At 40.8% G+C, this 13,309-nt stretch overlaps 1 protein-coding gene across 3 annotated transcripts in view; it reads right to left on the bottom strand.

Annotated features, from left to right (window-relative positions):
- The window catches only part of ELAPOR2 (endosome-lysosome associated apoptosis and autophagy regulator family member 2), a 102,743-nt gene that overhangs the window by 2,188 nt on the left and 87,246 nt on the right, over positions 1-13,309 (bottom strand). For all 3 annotated transcript variants that reach the window (XM_080555335.1, XM_080555336.1, XM_080555337.1), the window contains 6 exons: positions 12,952-13,141; positions 7,625-7,721; positions 6,486-6,587; positions 4,962-5,088; positions 4,014-4,192; positions 2,873-3,038 (listed from right to left, as the gene is read on the bottom strand). In XM_080555335.1, the coding sequence (XP_080411461.1) occupies positions 2,873-3,038; positions 4,014-4,192; positions 4,962-5,088; positions 6,486-6,587; positions 7,625-7,721; positions 12,952-13,141 (861 nt within the window). The remainder of the gene's footprint in view (positions 1-2,872; positions 3,039-4,013; positions 4,193-4,961; positions 5,089-6,485; positions 6,588-7,624; positions 7,722-12,951; positions 13,142-13,309) is intronic.

Raw genomic sequence — 13,309 nt, 5'->3', positions numbered from 1 at the left:
CTTCACTTCTACCACAGTAACTAAGAGTACAGTTTGACCTTTTCATTATTATTTAATAAAACTACTCATTATGAAAAAGAAATAATGCAAAATTGTCAAAATTCTGTGAAGAAAGCCAAGAAAAAAGCCAAGAAGAGAAAGAGAAAATTTTTCATGGTACTTACTTCAGAGGGTGCAGGGAAGGTTTGCATTACATACTCATAGTATACAACAGATAGCCAGAGCTGGGGAGTTGCAAGATAGCCATACGTATCCTTATAATTTCTTAGTAATTTGTTCACTACATTGAAGAAAATGTTTAGAGCAAGGCCTGTGAATGTGAACACCACTACCCTACTCCTGGATGTCCATCCCTACTCCTCCTCGGGAAGACCCACAGGAGAAAATGTCTACAAATTCTCTGGATCTAAAAATCAGGGCTGGATTTTGCCTTCTGTTTTTCCTGCTAAGTGACAGTCCAGCCCATCTGCCCAGCAGGTATCAGGGTGTGAAGTGTGGACATACGCATTACTGCGTGTACGAACAACCCAACAGCCCACACAGGAGCTATCAAAGAGCCCTAACAAAACTACTCACTCGGAAATGCTGGCTCTTGCTTCGTGTACCCACCATTTATACTTGTTGATGTATGCAAACATTCTGGAAAATATGTTAAGCTCACGATCTGGTCTTTAAAGCAGTCTCCATCAGAGATCAGGACAGCCTGATGCAGATGTGAGAATGAGCAGGGGAGAAAATTGTCCTACGCTTGCCTACAGCGGAGAACATATTTCTTCTTCTGAAGGACCTGGAATTGTTATGCTGGAGACAACAGATGGAACTAGAACAGCTTCCAACCTGAAGCAGTTTCATAATTCTTTAATTTCTATATTCTCATTAAAAATAATAGTTGTTTCTTTCTATATTACAGGCCTAGACCTGAATTCCTTGGGTACTCAAAGCCATTAATAGCTTCCTGAGATGTTTTTCCTCAAAGAAATACCATTGCCTGAAGCTCGAACATATAGTTAGGATGCTTCAAATTTTTCTTTATCTCTCAGTTTACATTTCTCCTCTTTTTCTCCACTGTTTCCTCTACGTATTTTTTCTATATTTTACATGCAAATGCAGCAGGAGATGAATTTCCTCAGCTTTTGCACAAATGAAAAATGATGCCTATAACGTTTGTTTTGGAGAAATATATATTAAATTCCAGTTATCTGCAGGGATAGAGGACACAGATTTCAGTAAGCTAATGAGGTACTTTAAGCCGAGTTTGCCAGCTATGATTATCTAGCAGGAAAAAAGGAACCAGCTTAGAAATATCTGACAGGCTGGTTTAAAAAGGAGAGAATACTCAGGGAGCCTGCTACAATGGATACAGAAACTTTAAAAAACTGTTTTTGAGTCCAAATAGGCATTCAAGTGGTCTGAATGCTAAAGTACTAAAGCTTACTTTAAAGAAAAAAAAACACTTCTCCCATGCTATCGTCTCTATACTTCTAATCAGGCAGAAGCCAGTGGTTGGTGCTGCAAATGGAGTCAGCAAAGCTTTTACAGTTGTCAGGCGTACAGCAAAACACGACCTTCACCAGCAGCACTGGTCATTACACTCAGCTACAGCCAGCCAAGCCATTTCATGCACACAAAAAAATATCATCAGTGTTTCAAAGTCATTCTCTTCCTGTAGGATTCAAAATGGAATCAACTTCCATTTTTGTAAATTTGATGTGATTTCATTTTATTTACATTTTCAATATTCTTAGCATTATATTCTGCTCCTTTCCACAAGAAATTATATTGATTTTGCAAGACAAATATTCAGGCTGGGAGCAAGAGGAAGTTCTGCAAATTAGCTGTGTAACTGTACCATCCTAGGAGAGAGATCTGGGGAACAGGTAGTATGGAAAGAGGAAAGCAGTCTGACAAAAAAAAAAGATAATAAGAGAACAAAGAGAAGGGAAAAATGGGGAAAAGAGACACAAAGGTTTTGTTACATTGCACTCAATCACAGAAAGGAAATAATGAACACTCAAAATTCTCAAAATTCAAACAAACAAAAAAGTGACTTCTCAAAAGATTTCATTATTATTAGTGAAGGAACCTTCTTATTTTGAAACAACCCTCTTTGGCAAAACTGTTTGAAAGAGAAAATGTCAGTAACCTTTATCCTGGTCATAATAAGATGCCCCAGCTCGACTGCCTTAAAGACAATAACAGCTTTCCCATTGACTGCAAGGCATTTGGAATAAAGACCAGAGTGCTTGTGGGATCTACCATGACAGTCCTCTGTTGCTCCCCTGAGGGACACTGAAAGGACATCAAAGTATTCAGACATATAACAACACTGCATCATGTGCTGCAGAAAAATGCTTAGTGCTGCTGCTGTCCACTGAAACAGAGGAGGTTGCTGCACTGGGGGACAGGTTTTGGCTGATGCCTCTCTTCATCTGAATCGTATAATGCTGAAAATTATGGTTCTCAAGGCAGCCATGAGGCCAGCCCAGGTGAGTGGCAGGCAGCTGGCTAGTGGCTATGTCCCCAGTATTAATTTTCTTTATCTATAATGGCTGTGTTTGCCTCAGTGGAGGAATCTGGTAGGAATCAAGGAAGAGGGGTTCCCCCTGCCACTGACCGCTCTTTTTAGGCATGACCCATACAGTAAAGAACACTGTGGAAAGCTCTCTGCAGAAGAGGGAGTGTTTCCTCAATGCCCCACAGGATTTATCATTATTCCTTCTGTGGATTTCAGTAGGTCGACTATGGACTGGGTGACATGTGCATGGGAGGCTGCACAAAGCACTGTGCAAATTAGCATCGCAGCCTCATCACATCCAGTAATAAATAATGCTAATAATTATTTTTAGTATTAATGGTAGTAATTAGTACTTACCTTCGTTGCCAAGGATTTGAGCTTCCCCAGCAGTGACTGCTTATTTGAATATACTATTTCTTCTTCATTATCTTCTCCTTCCATTATAGCACAACTGTCAGCAGCTGGCAGCTCACACTCTTTTGAGTTCGCTGTCATCACTAATTTGGAATATTTATACTCCAGCCTGGAGATACAAAGCCAGACAGGTATTGTTTTTTTTTATGAATGTCCCATATTTAAAGTTTTTGTAATTTAGATTATCTGAAGGCCTTCCAGATAGTTACTTCTGAGGTAATGACTAGGAATTGGATACTTTTCAATCATTAAAAATGCATAACCAGAAGAGTATTAACAATACATTCAGTACCTGCTCTCCAGATTAGCTCTCTAACTTTAGAAGTCTCTAGAAAAAATCCATGTTTTTTCCAAAAAACCGAGAGTGGGTATGTCAGAGTTTCCAAATTGTAGAATACGCGAGAGGACTTCCTGAGGCAACAGCAGCTCTTACTTCAGACCGTGTCAGGATCTACTTCACAACCCTGTCCAAAAGGCTTTGGGGTGAGAAAAGGTGTGTAACAGTGTGAGGTGGGGACCACAATGCTGGCACCCAGGTTTGCTGAAGCTGGATACAGCAGGGGGAGATGAAATACTATGGAGGTGGAGTCACAGTTCGAAGGTTTCTGGCATGAGGACATGTTCAGGATGCAGAAGACAAGAATGGGGAACAGACGGTATGTTCAGTCTGACAGACAGGGATCTTTGTGTGTACCAGACATATCCTGCCCAAATAGACCTAAGCAATATACAGTCAGGAATCCTATTTCAACCCCACTGAAAGGTATGAAATAGACTGAAGAGAGATCCTTTCGGTCTTCAGACTTTGAGAAAGCCGTGTTGCTTCAGGACCTAAAGTCAACCTCAAAATCTCAGGGGTTAAAAAGACAGATCCTATTGGGAAATCATCCCATAACAAATTATTGTATATTCCTTGCGAGCATTTTTGACAGCCATTGTTGGCACAAGAAATCTCATCTTGGTGGATTAACTGATCCAACACAGCATTTTTCATCAACATTGTCAGAAGTTCAGATCCATGAAATGTCTTTCTGTACAACACATCAAATTTACTTTTATATGCAACACAATTTGCAGTACTTACTTCTGGTTCTTCTTCCAAAAATAGCAGGTCAAGGCTATGAGCAAAACGGCTGTGAAAGCACCAACACCAGCTCCAACCTTTAGCCAAAAATCCACCGTTTCACAAGTGCTGGTTCTTTTCTCTGGCAAGGGAACCCCTTTAATGCAATGCTTTGGCTCATTCCATACATACAAGGTTTCCTTTCAAGCAGAAAGCATAGAATAAACAAAAAGTGAGCTGTTTATAGAAACTATTCAGAGTTGAAGAAAACAAGCATGTTTTAGGTTAGACGTCTTTTCAATAAAAACAAACCAAAGCCTGTACTTCAGGTTTTCAGATTCTACGTGCAGTCATATTTGTCTGCTCTATTGTCCCCTTGGATGTGACTGCAGGTTCAGACATGATAAAAGAGTTTCCTCTTCTTTATTGATCTTCGCCTGACACAGTTTGGTTTGGACAGGGATTATGAATTGGTTGTGCCTGCTTTGGAGATGTTTATCAACAGTTCTGAAACAGTGAAAGGACTTCCAAATATTTGACCAGGGAAGGCAGTAGCAAAAAAGTTGCAAAGTAGAATGAATTTCTAAACTGAAATTCTGAACCCTTCCCTAGTCTGCCCTGATGTTTATGGCTGTTTAGGGATTGAAGTCCTTTGGGCACTCCATCCTATACAAACAGCTGCCTGCACATATGAATGAATCCAGAGTTTAGCTCCCTACATGTACAGGCACAACCCAGCTCTCCTCCAGAAACCATACTGCTTTTGCAGTATGTGCTATGGGTGCAAATACCCCTGAGTCTCAACACAGCTCCTGACTGATATACGGCTTGCAGCCAGCCAGCTCAGAGTGTGCACTGAGATTCCCCAACTCTACCTGCACTTAACATGTCCACCTACGCACCGAATTTCAACAGCATCCAAGTTTTACCCAAATGAACCCATGTGACTTGGACCTGGGGCTGCTGTACCTGAAATCCTTTTTTACAGGCTCCCTCAATCTCATGGTAGTCTTGCTCCGTGCACAGAGGGCAAGCTTCTGCACTTTCCCACATGAAGTAGAAAGTGCACCCATCACAGGTGCCAGCAGGGCATGAGCTAGGAGGAGAGAGAAGATTAATTATCACTTATGAAACGTTCTGGAGTTTGCATCCTCACTCCATATTGTGCTGCTGAAGACTGGTAGGGGTAAGTACAATAAATGGGTAAACATCCACCATGTCAGCAGATGGAAAAATCTGGGGGAAGAATTTTTCCATTTAAAAAGTGCTGTCACAAGTGAAAACAGATGTTGGACTGTCAAAGGTCTAAAGAAACAGTTCAGAGTTCCTGGCAGTGAGTGCTACCTACACACCTAAAATGAAGAGAAGAAAAAGAAGCAAGCCTTGGAGACCAGCAGTACTACTCCACTGTTTCACCATCAAGAGTTAGAGCAGTGTGCCTCTCTCACTATTCTCCTGCACTGGGTGATTGTTCCACATGAATGCTACAAAGCAGTTCCTGCTGTTGTTACAATGATGTCTGGGTGATGTCACCCACATGGAATGTACTTGTCCTGTCACGGTTAATTACTAGAAGGATGTTCACCAGTTAATGAAGAGGTAACAGCTTCTCTTAGTCTAAGAAAGACTCATGGACCTATTATGTATTCAGCCGGCAGAACAAAGTTGTGCTGGCAATGCCAGGACTTTCACGCAGCTTTTGCTCCTGACAACCGCATCAGTTCTAACAGCAGCAGTGACCAAAAGTCCCTGCACAAAATTGGGTTGTGTAAATGTGAAATGTACCCATACAGAAAAATTGACTTAATTTTTTCTTAAATCGACTTTTTCCTGTGTCATCTGGAAAGCTGTTATCCTGATTTGAAGGATTGAAAAGTCCACAGAGCTAAAAGCTAGAAGAGAATAATTGATAACTATGCTCTCTGGACTATGGAATATTGCTTTGCTGGATATGACAAGAGCATTGACAGACCTTTCTCCTCTTTCATCTCTTTTGTCTTATGCTGCAACTTCACGATACTAAACAGTGTCTGGAGGATCAATGAGTTACATGCAATATTATATGACATTTATCGGGTACCTCAGTGTTTGAAAACGTCTGACTTCTGAGCTAATCAAAGGGGGACTAGGAAGGAAGAAGTCAACAAGAAATGAGATACAGTATGTCATATCATCTATGAGCTGTTTCTACCTATCCTCATGCTGTTAAAAGCAAGGTAGGTTACTCCTCTCACCACAGGTGAGTTATCTATCACAGCTCACATCATGAGCTACCTACAACATCTCTTTCCACAGAGTTTAAATTGCAGATGGTCTGAAGGGACACAATAGGCACACAGGTCCCCAGAACAAGGCCTTCACCTGTAAGAAATGAGTGATACCTCCTGGCGGGTTGATGAGGGAGACAGCACTTTTCATTGCTGTTGAGTAAAGTCATTAATGAATTTTGTAAAGGTTGCCTGAGGCACTACTAGGATACAAATACTTAAATACCTGGGCACAGAAAGTTCTCCTTGGTCCGGTTTGTTGGGGTTGCATCTCATTGTCACAACAGTTGCACGACCATTTTCACAGGAGGTTGTCACTGTTGAAGACCTAATATGAAACAAGAGGAAGAATGTGCAGTCAGAAATATGTTTCCACTACAGAAAAAGTGCTCTGAGATGCCACTCAGGGAGCTGCTCAGTTTGAATTCCACCGAGCCAAGGAATAAACCTGCCCAGAAAACAGGATAGAAAAACAGAATTGCTGGCACTGTGTATGGTGAGTAACTTGGATGGAGGGCTTATGATGTCTCGGTCTTTGCCCAGAAACTTAAGAATCACCCTGTCCTGAAACAGCAGAAGGCAAAGAGTATTCAAAAACTGCACCTTATTCCAGCAAGACAAACACTGTAAGCCAAATTAACGATATGCTCAAAGTAGGGTCACTACTGTGGGGTTCAGTCTGCAGAATCAGACACTTAAATTTAAATGTTTACTTGTGCGTGAAGTGTTGATATCAAAATTGGTATAGACAATTAAAACTATCACTGAAGCCAACACAGAGAGCCAATCAGTACAACAGAAGTAGGTATGTGCCTTAGGATAACCTGAATTGTCCCATAGCTCCGGAGACTGAACTTAGAAACTCAGTTCACATGCAGACACCAGCATGTAGGCATCTTAATTGAGGTGATATTTGAGCTAATTATTATCCAAACTGAGATATTCTTGATATGGAGGAAAGTGAAGAATAGGAAAAGCATACTAACAACTTTGCAGATTGGAACAATTCTTTTTAACATTGTTCAGATCATTTTTATAACATAAACTAATAACAAATTAATGTAAAAGAAAATGGACAATGGACATATCAAAGTCATATATGAGAATGTATGGAAAATAACATGACATTGGAAGTGGCACTTAGTTGAATCAAAGTTCTGATATCACTGTCTGTCCACACATCAAGTGTAATTTAGATTTGAGTAAACAGTGTTGGCTGATTTCAAAAGATGTTCTTCAATATGCCAATCATTATCAGCCAGATAGTGATTAAAGTGAGAAAGGTTAAAGGTGGATTAAAGACAACTTTAGTTTCCTTTAAACAAATGAAAGTCGAGGTATTAGTAATCAGTATTTTTTACCTACTTGTAAAAGAAATGCACATCAGGTACTTTGCTTGGAGAAGGAGGAAACAAGTCTGTCTTGATGCTGATATTTTCCAGTGTTGTTTCAACAGTAGCTCCTAAAATTTGAGAAAAATATAAAAATAAAAGGAACAAGCTAGGAATGGATTTCTGAGGGGTTCATGTGTAATATTTTCTCAGTGTGCAAAGTATGTTTTTCACATAATAGCATTTCATGACTTTATTATACATTGTACATTTTCCTTTATTCTAACTGAACTTTGCAGACTTGTATGTTCCTCATACTGTCTGATTTCCTCCTACAGACAAAACAAAATAAAAATTAATAAAACAACACCAATGTAAATTAATTATACTCTTTTGTCTGAATTTAAGTTTACCAGAAGATACTACAGAATCATAAAATAACTCAGGTTGGGAAAGGACCTCTGGAGATCATGTGATCCAACCAACTGCTCAAAGCATATGCCTTGCTTACGATGCTCGTACGTATAACTCTTAACACATCATAATCATAACACCCCGAGCAATCTGTAGTATTGCAGGGGAAAAAAAATGCAATGACAAAATTCAGAAGTATTATGGATTCATAGAGAAGCCTTGATGGCAAATTTTGGATAAAATGACAGGCTGATGTGTAGAATAACACAGGTCTGCATGAATTTTGGAGGAGAGCTGAGAAAGAGGAAAATTCAAGTAACCCAATTTCTCGCATATCTTTTCAATCCCATGAACCGGAGAACAGAAAATATTGGTGCTGCATTGCAACATTTCAGAAAGAGGGACATGTACAAATGGGACAGACTGCATCCTCCTGGTGAGGGGAACGATTGCTAGAATTGGAATAGAAGCAAAGTGGTAGCAGCCAGCAACTGATGGGAAGATGGGCAAGGCAAAGAGTTTTCTTCTTGTTCTTGCAACAGGTCAGACAACCTGGCTGCATTCTCAGGGCAAGTAAGAGCCAGTGATCATGGAAGCACAGGGATCGATGAGCCCATTAACATTCCTGAGGTGGTCATGCAGAGGATGCTTGCAGAGCATCATAGCAACACAGAACAAAAATGAGCTGTGTTGCAGCAGCCATCAGGAACATGCAAAGAAAGACATCAGGTTATTGTGGAGGGGCTTCCATTATGAGAACACACACAGGAATCACTTTGATGATCACTTCTTCTCATCAAAGACATTGCATCTAACAGAGTAACTTAAATTTGGATCTCAACTCAACAGACAGATATTCGTTACTCACTATACTGGAAGATGATAGCTCCTAGGGACCTTAATATATTCAACAGAGGCAATGAGAGAATATTCCCATTCGATATGCAGAACTGCACAGTTGGCATCCTTAAGTGCCATTTCCCAAAAATAAGAACACTAGAAGCAAAATCAAGTGTGGGAAAAAAAATGTTATTCCTTGGAAGATATTAATTAGATAGCTAAAAAGCCACAATGACTCTCTCAAGAATGACGATAGTTTTGACTAAGAGTCCACCTTGGATCCGAATAGCAGTAAAGAAGCAATTTAAATAAAAACATTGGCACAAGTTTAATGGAGGGGGAATAGAGAATCAAATAAAACTCTATTTAAATCAAAAGTTATGAGTTACAGAAATATGATAATGGATGCTAAAGACTTCAGGGAAAAGCTTGTGTTTGGCAGCACTAGAAAAATTGTAAGTCTGAGGCTTTTTTAGAAATACTAGAAATAAAATATACCTTATGGATGGGAAAGGCAAACTTCAAGCACTTTAAAATGTAACCACTGTAGTAAAGAAAAAACAGCAGAAGATCTTGATATTTTTTCTCTGTATTAAGAAAAAATCAGGACTGCCTGCTCGCTTTCCAAGACAATGATTGAACACCTCATTCTTTCAATCCTCTCGCAAGAGAGGATTTTCTTATCTACTGGGGATACACACTTATAAACTAGCAAACTCATACCTATCAGTGACCAGGCTAATGGGATCTCCCACCTACAGATATTTGTCCTTAATAGAGCATTTAACGATAGTGAAATACCAGAAGACTGATAGAGAGGGAATATGGTGTAGAAATCCAGAAAGGACAAAACTGAACCAGATGATGAAGTGGCCAACAAATATGATGTGGCAAATTAAAAGAAATGGGAAGTGGAAGATGTGTTATAGTTAATGGATTGATACATAATAAGTACCAGTCAACATGAATTTATGGAGAACAGCTCCTGTTGAACAAATCTGATTTCATTCCTTGAGTGCTGATGAATTTGGTTGCTAAAGAAAATTATGTAAATTTATCAAGTATTTCACTAATTACCACAAAATTCTAATTAAAGAGTTACTAGTGTGATACCAATTAAGAACACACTCTGGATTAAAAAATATTTAACTAACCAATTATAAAATTATCTGGCCATGGCAAATTGTCATCAAATGTGGTATGACTCCAGACTTCTCTAGGCAATGACCTTGGAGTCCCAAAATGCAAGATGATCATCAGTGATATGCATGTAACTATATAATCACTATTGGTAAAGCATAGAAAAGACAAAGATGAAGAGGAACAGGAATACAATATAGAGCAACTTCATTCACTTGGTAAGCTGGTCCCACTGAAACTAAACATAATGAATGGAGCCAGGTACTACATGGGATGAAGGCCAGTCCTGAAGAAGAAAGAACATCCCTTGGACACTATAATTCTGAAAAAGATCTAGAGTGGACAACAAAACCAAGAAGACATCATGAAATCCCATGAGTTTGGAAGGGCTCAGATGTTCAATCCCTGCAGGTAAATGCACACGTGAAAGTGATTTTCATTCTCTTTATTGTGAATGAAATGCTGGAACGGTATTTCAGTCTGATGCCACACTTTAAGAAAAGGTAATAACAAGTTACAGAGGTTGCAGAAAAAGCTTCAAAAAGTATTCAGATGTTTGAGAGAAATACATGATAGCAAGAGATTTGACAAACTTGGTGTGCTTCGTTTATGAGAAAAGCAGGCAAGACAGGGTGTGATGAGCAGGTGTGAAGAACCAAGTGTACAAAATATTTCTCCAGGAAGGAAAAAGTGGCTGTGAAATGAAGGAAAAATAACAAGAAACAAGTGCTGAAAACTGATGCCAAGCAAACTCAAACAGGAAACAAAGCTGCTTTAAAATAAAATATAGAGATAGTGTTTGGCCAGTGAGGGGGAAAAAAAAAAAAAAAGAAAAAAAAATACCAACAACTAAGGAAAAGCTTTTATTTCTGGCACTCTTAAAAGTCCAGGTTGAATGCTCTTCCAAAGATGTGCTTTTGTCAAACACAAGTTTCTGGGCTCTATGCCAGGGAGCAAGTACAAACACTCTGTGCCTGAAATGGATAGGTGAACAGACTAAATGACTTCATTGTCTGATCTGGCCTTAGACTCTGGGAACTTGTGAGCCAGAACAATGCGAGACGTAATGGGGTGCACTGCCCCATGCTGCTGTAAGCCTCCTCTTTCCTCACCTAATTATGTCCCAGCACCAGCTTCTTCTTCTGAAATTGCCTAGTGGGGACTTGGCATGGGCAGAAACGCTTGGACTAATGGGACTACTACAGTGACTGGTCTTACCCTACATAAGTTGGGCAGGAAACATGAAAGAAAATGAGTTCTTTTTAGTTACATTCTCCAGATTTTTGTGCTGAAATTCTATGCACCATGGGACCCACAAGACGAAACTTGGGAAGAGTGATTAATACAGGCAAGGAAAACAAAGGATGGGGGTGAGCCCTTACTCCTCTGCTAGTGCCATCAGCTGAACTGAACCAGCATTAAAAGCAATGGCATTTGTCAAGATCTGCTTCACAGTTCAGAAACAAAGTCTGACCCTGGGACTGAATCTTGGCTGCTCCCTACCCTGCCCCCATGGTAATGCAGCACTGTTGAGCTGAGAAGGATTTACTTTGCAGTCCTAAATATATCAGAGAACATCCCTGACAAGTTTCCTCTCTAAAATACATCCACCTGTCCCTTTGTCTGGTATCGTCAAGCATTAGTTTACAACACAAATGGTTCTGGTAACCCCATCTTGGGGCTGATGCTGTTCAATAACTTTATCAATGACATAGACAATGGGATCGAGGGCACCCTCTGCAAGTTTGCTGATAACACCAAGCTGAGCAGTGCAGTTGATACAACAAAAAGAAGGCATGCCATCCAAAGGGATCCAGACAAGCTTGAGAAGTGGGACCATGTGAACTTAATGAGGTTCAACAAGTCAAAGTGCAAGGTGCTGCACCTGGGTCAGGGCAATTCCAGACATGAGCACAGACTGGGAGAAGAACTCATTGAGAGCAGCCCTGCAGAGAGAGACTTCGGGGTTTTGGTGGATGAGGAGCTCAACATGAGTCAGCAGTGCGCACTGGCAGCCCAGAAGGCCAACTGCATCCTGGGCTGCATCAACGGAGGTGAGGCCAGCAGGTGGAGGGAGGGGATTGTGCCCCTCTGCTCTGCCTTGTGAGGCCTCACTTGGAGTGATGCATCCACTGGGGTCTGGAGCCCCCAGCACAAGAAAGACGTGGACCTGTTAGAGTGGGTCCAGAGGAGGCCACAAAGATGATCAGAGGGCTGGAGCAACTCTCCTCTGAAGACAGGCTGAGAGAGATGGGGGTGTTCAACCTGAAGAAGAGAAGGCTCTGGGGAGACCTCATTTCAGCCTTTTAGTATTTAAAGGGGACTTAAAAAAAGATGGAGAGCAAGTTTTTACACAGGCAGATAGGGATAGACAAGGGGAAATAGTTTTAAACTAAAAGACGGGAGACTTAGATTGGATGTTTGTAGGAAATTCTTTACTCTGAGGGCGGTGAGGCCCTGGCGCAGGCTGCCCAGAGGAGCTGTGGCTGCCCCATCCCTGGCAGTGCCCAAGGCCAGGCTGGATGGGGCTTTGGGCAGCCTGGGCTGGTGGGAGGTGTCCCTGCCCATGGCAGGGGAGATGGAACTGGGTGATCTTTAAGGCCCATTCTCACCCAAGCCATTCTATGATTCTATAATTATATTCTACAGGACTTCAAAATACAGACATCTGCTCCATGTCAGGTGCATCCTAAACATACATCAGGTACATCTTCAACACAGGAGAAGGATGAGAGGGATATATGTGATAGCTTTCTTTCCCAGGTTTTGGGAGCCAAGATACCATAACAAACAGCAGGCTTCCCGCAGAAAGTCCCTGAGTATGTGGTCCTGGTGCACATTCAGTTTTCAGGGACTAAAAAGTCTCATTTCAAGTGGTTTGTTTTGTTGGTTTTTTTTTGTTTGTTTGTTCTCTTCTGTGACCTAGAGCATTCACTTGCAGCAACATGCAAAAGACAAAGCACGTACCTAAGAACCTGTCAGCAAGGCTGTTGGACTGCAGAGCCAGGGCCGTTCGGAAACCCTTGCTGTCTGAAGGAATGATGGTGGACTGACAGACAAAAGCTCCCACAAAGTTGGAAAAATCTTCTGATTCTGCAACCATGTCCTTCAGAGTAACATCTGTGATATTGTCAGTGCAAATAGCCATCTTTTTTCCCTGCAGACAATCAGGAAAAATGGGGAAGCTGTTGGTTGCTGATAGGATGTGGAGAAGTTTGGGAGAAATTGCAAACTTCCTGATTGCAAACTGTATGAGCTTCATTCATGTGTTTTAGAAACAACTTGATGTTTCTATCACGAGAGAAACAAATTGCAGCATTAAACT

The sequence above is a fragment of the Anser brachyrhynchus genome (genome assembly GCF_964034855.1).
Source record: "Anser brachyrhynchus genome assembly, chromosome: 1".
In the NCBI taxonomy this organism is placed as follows: Eukaryota; Metazoa; Chordata; class Aves; order Anseriformes; family Anatidae; genus Anser; species Anser brachyrhynchus.
This window is presented reverse-complemented; position numbering and strand designations above follow the sequence as displayed.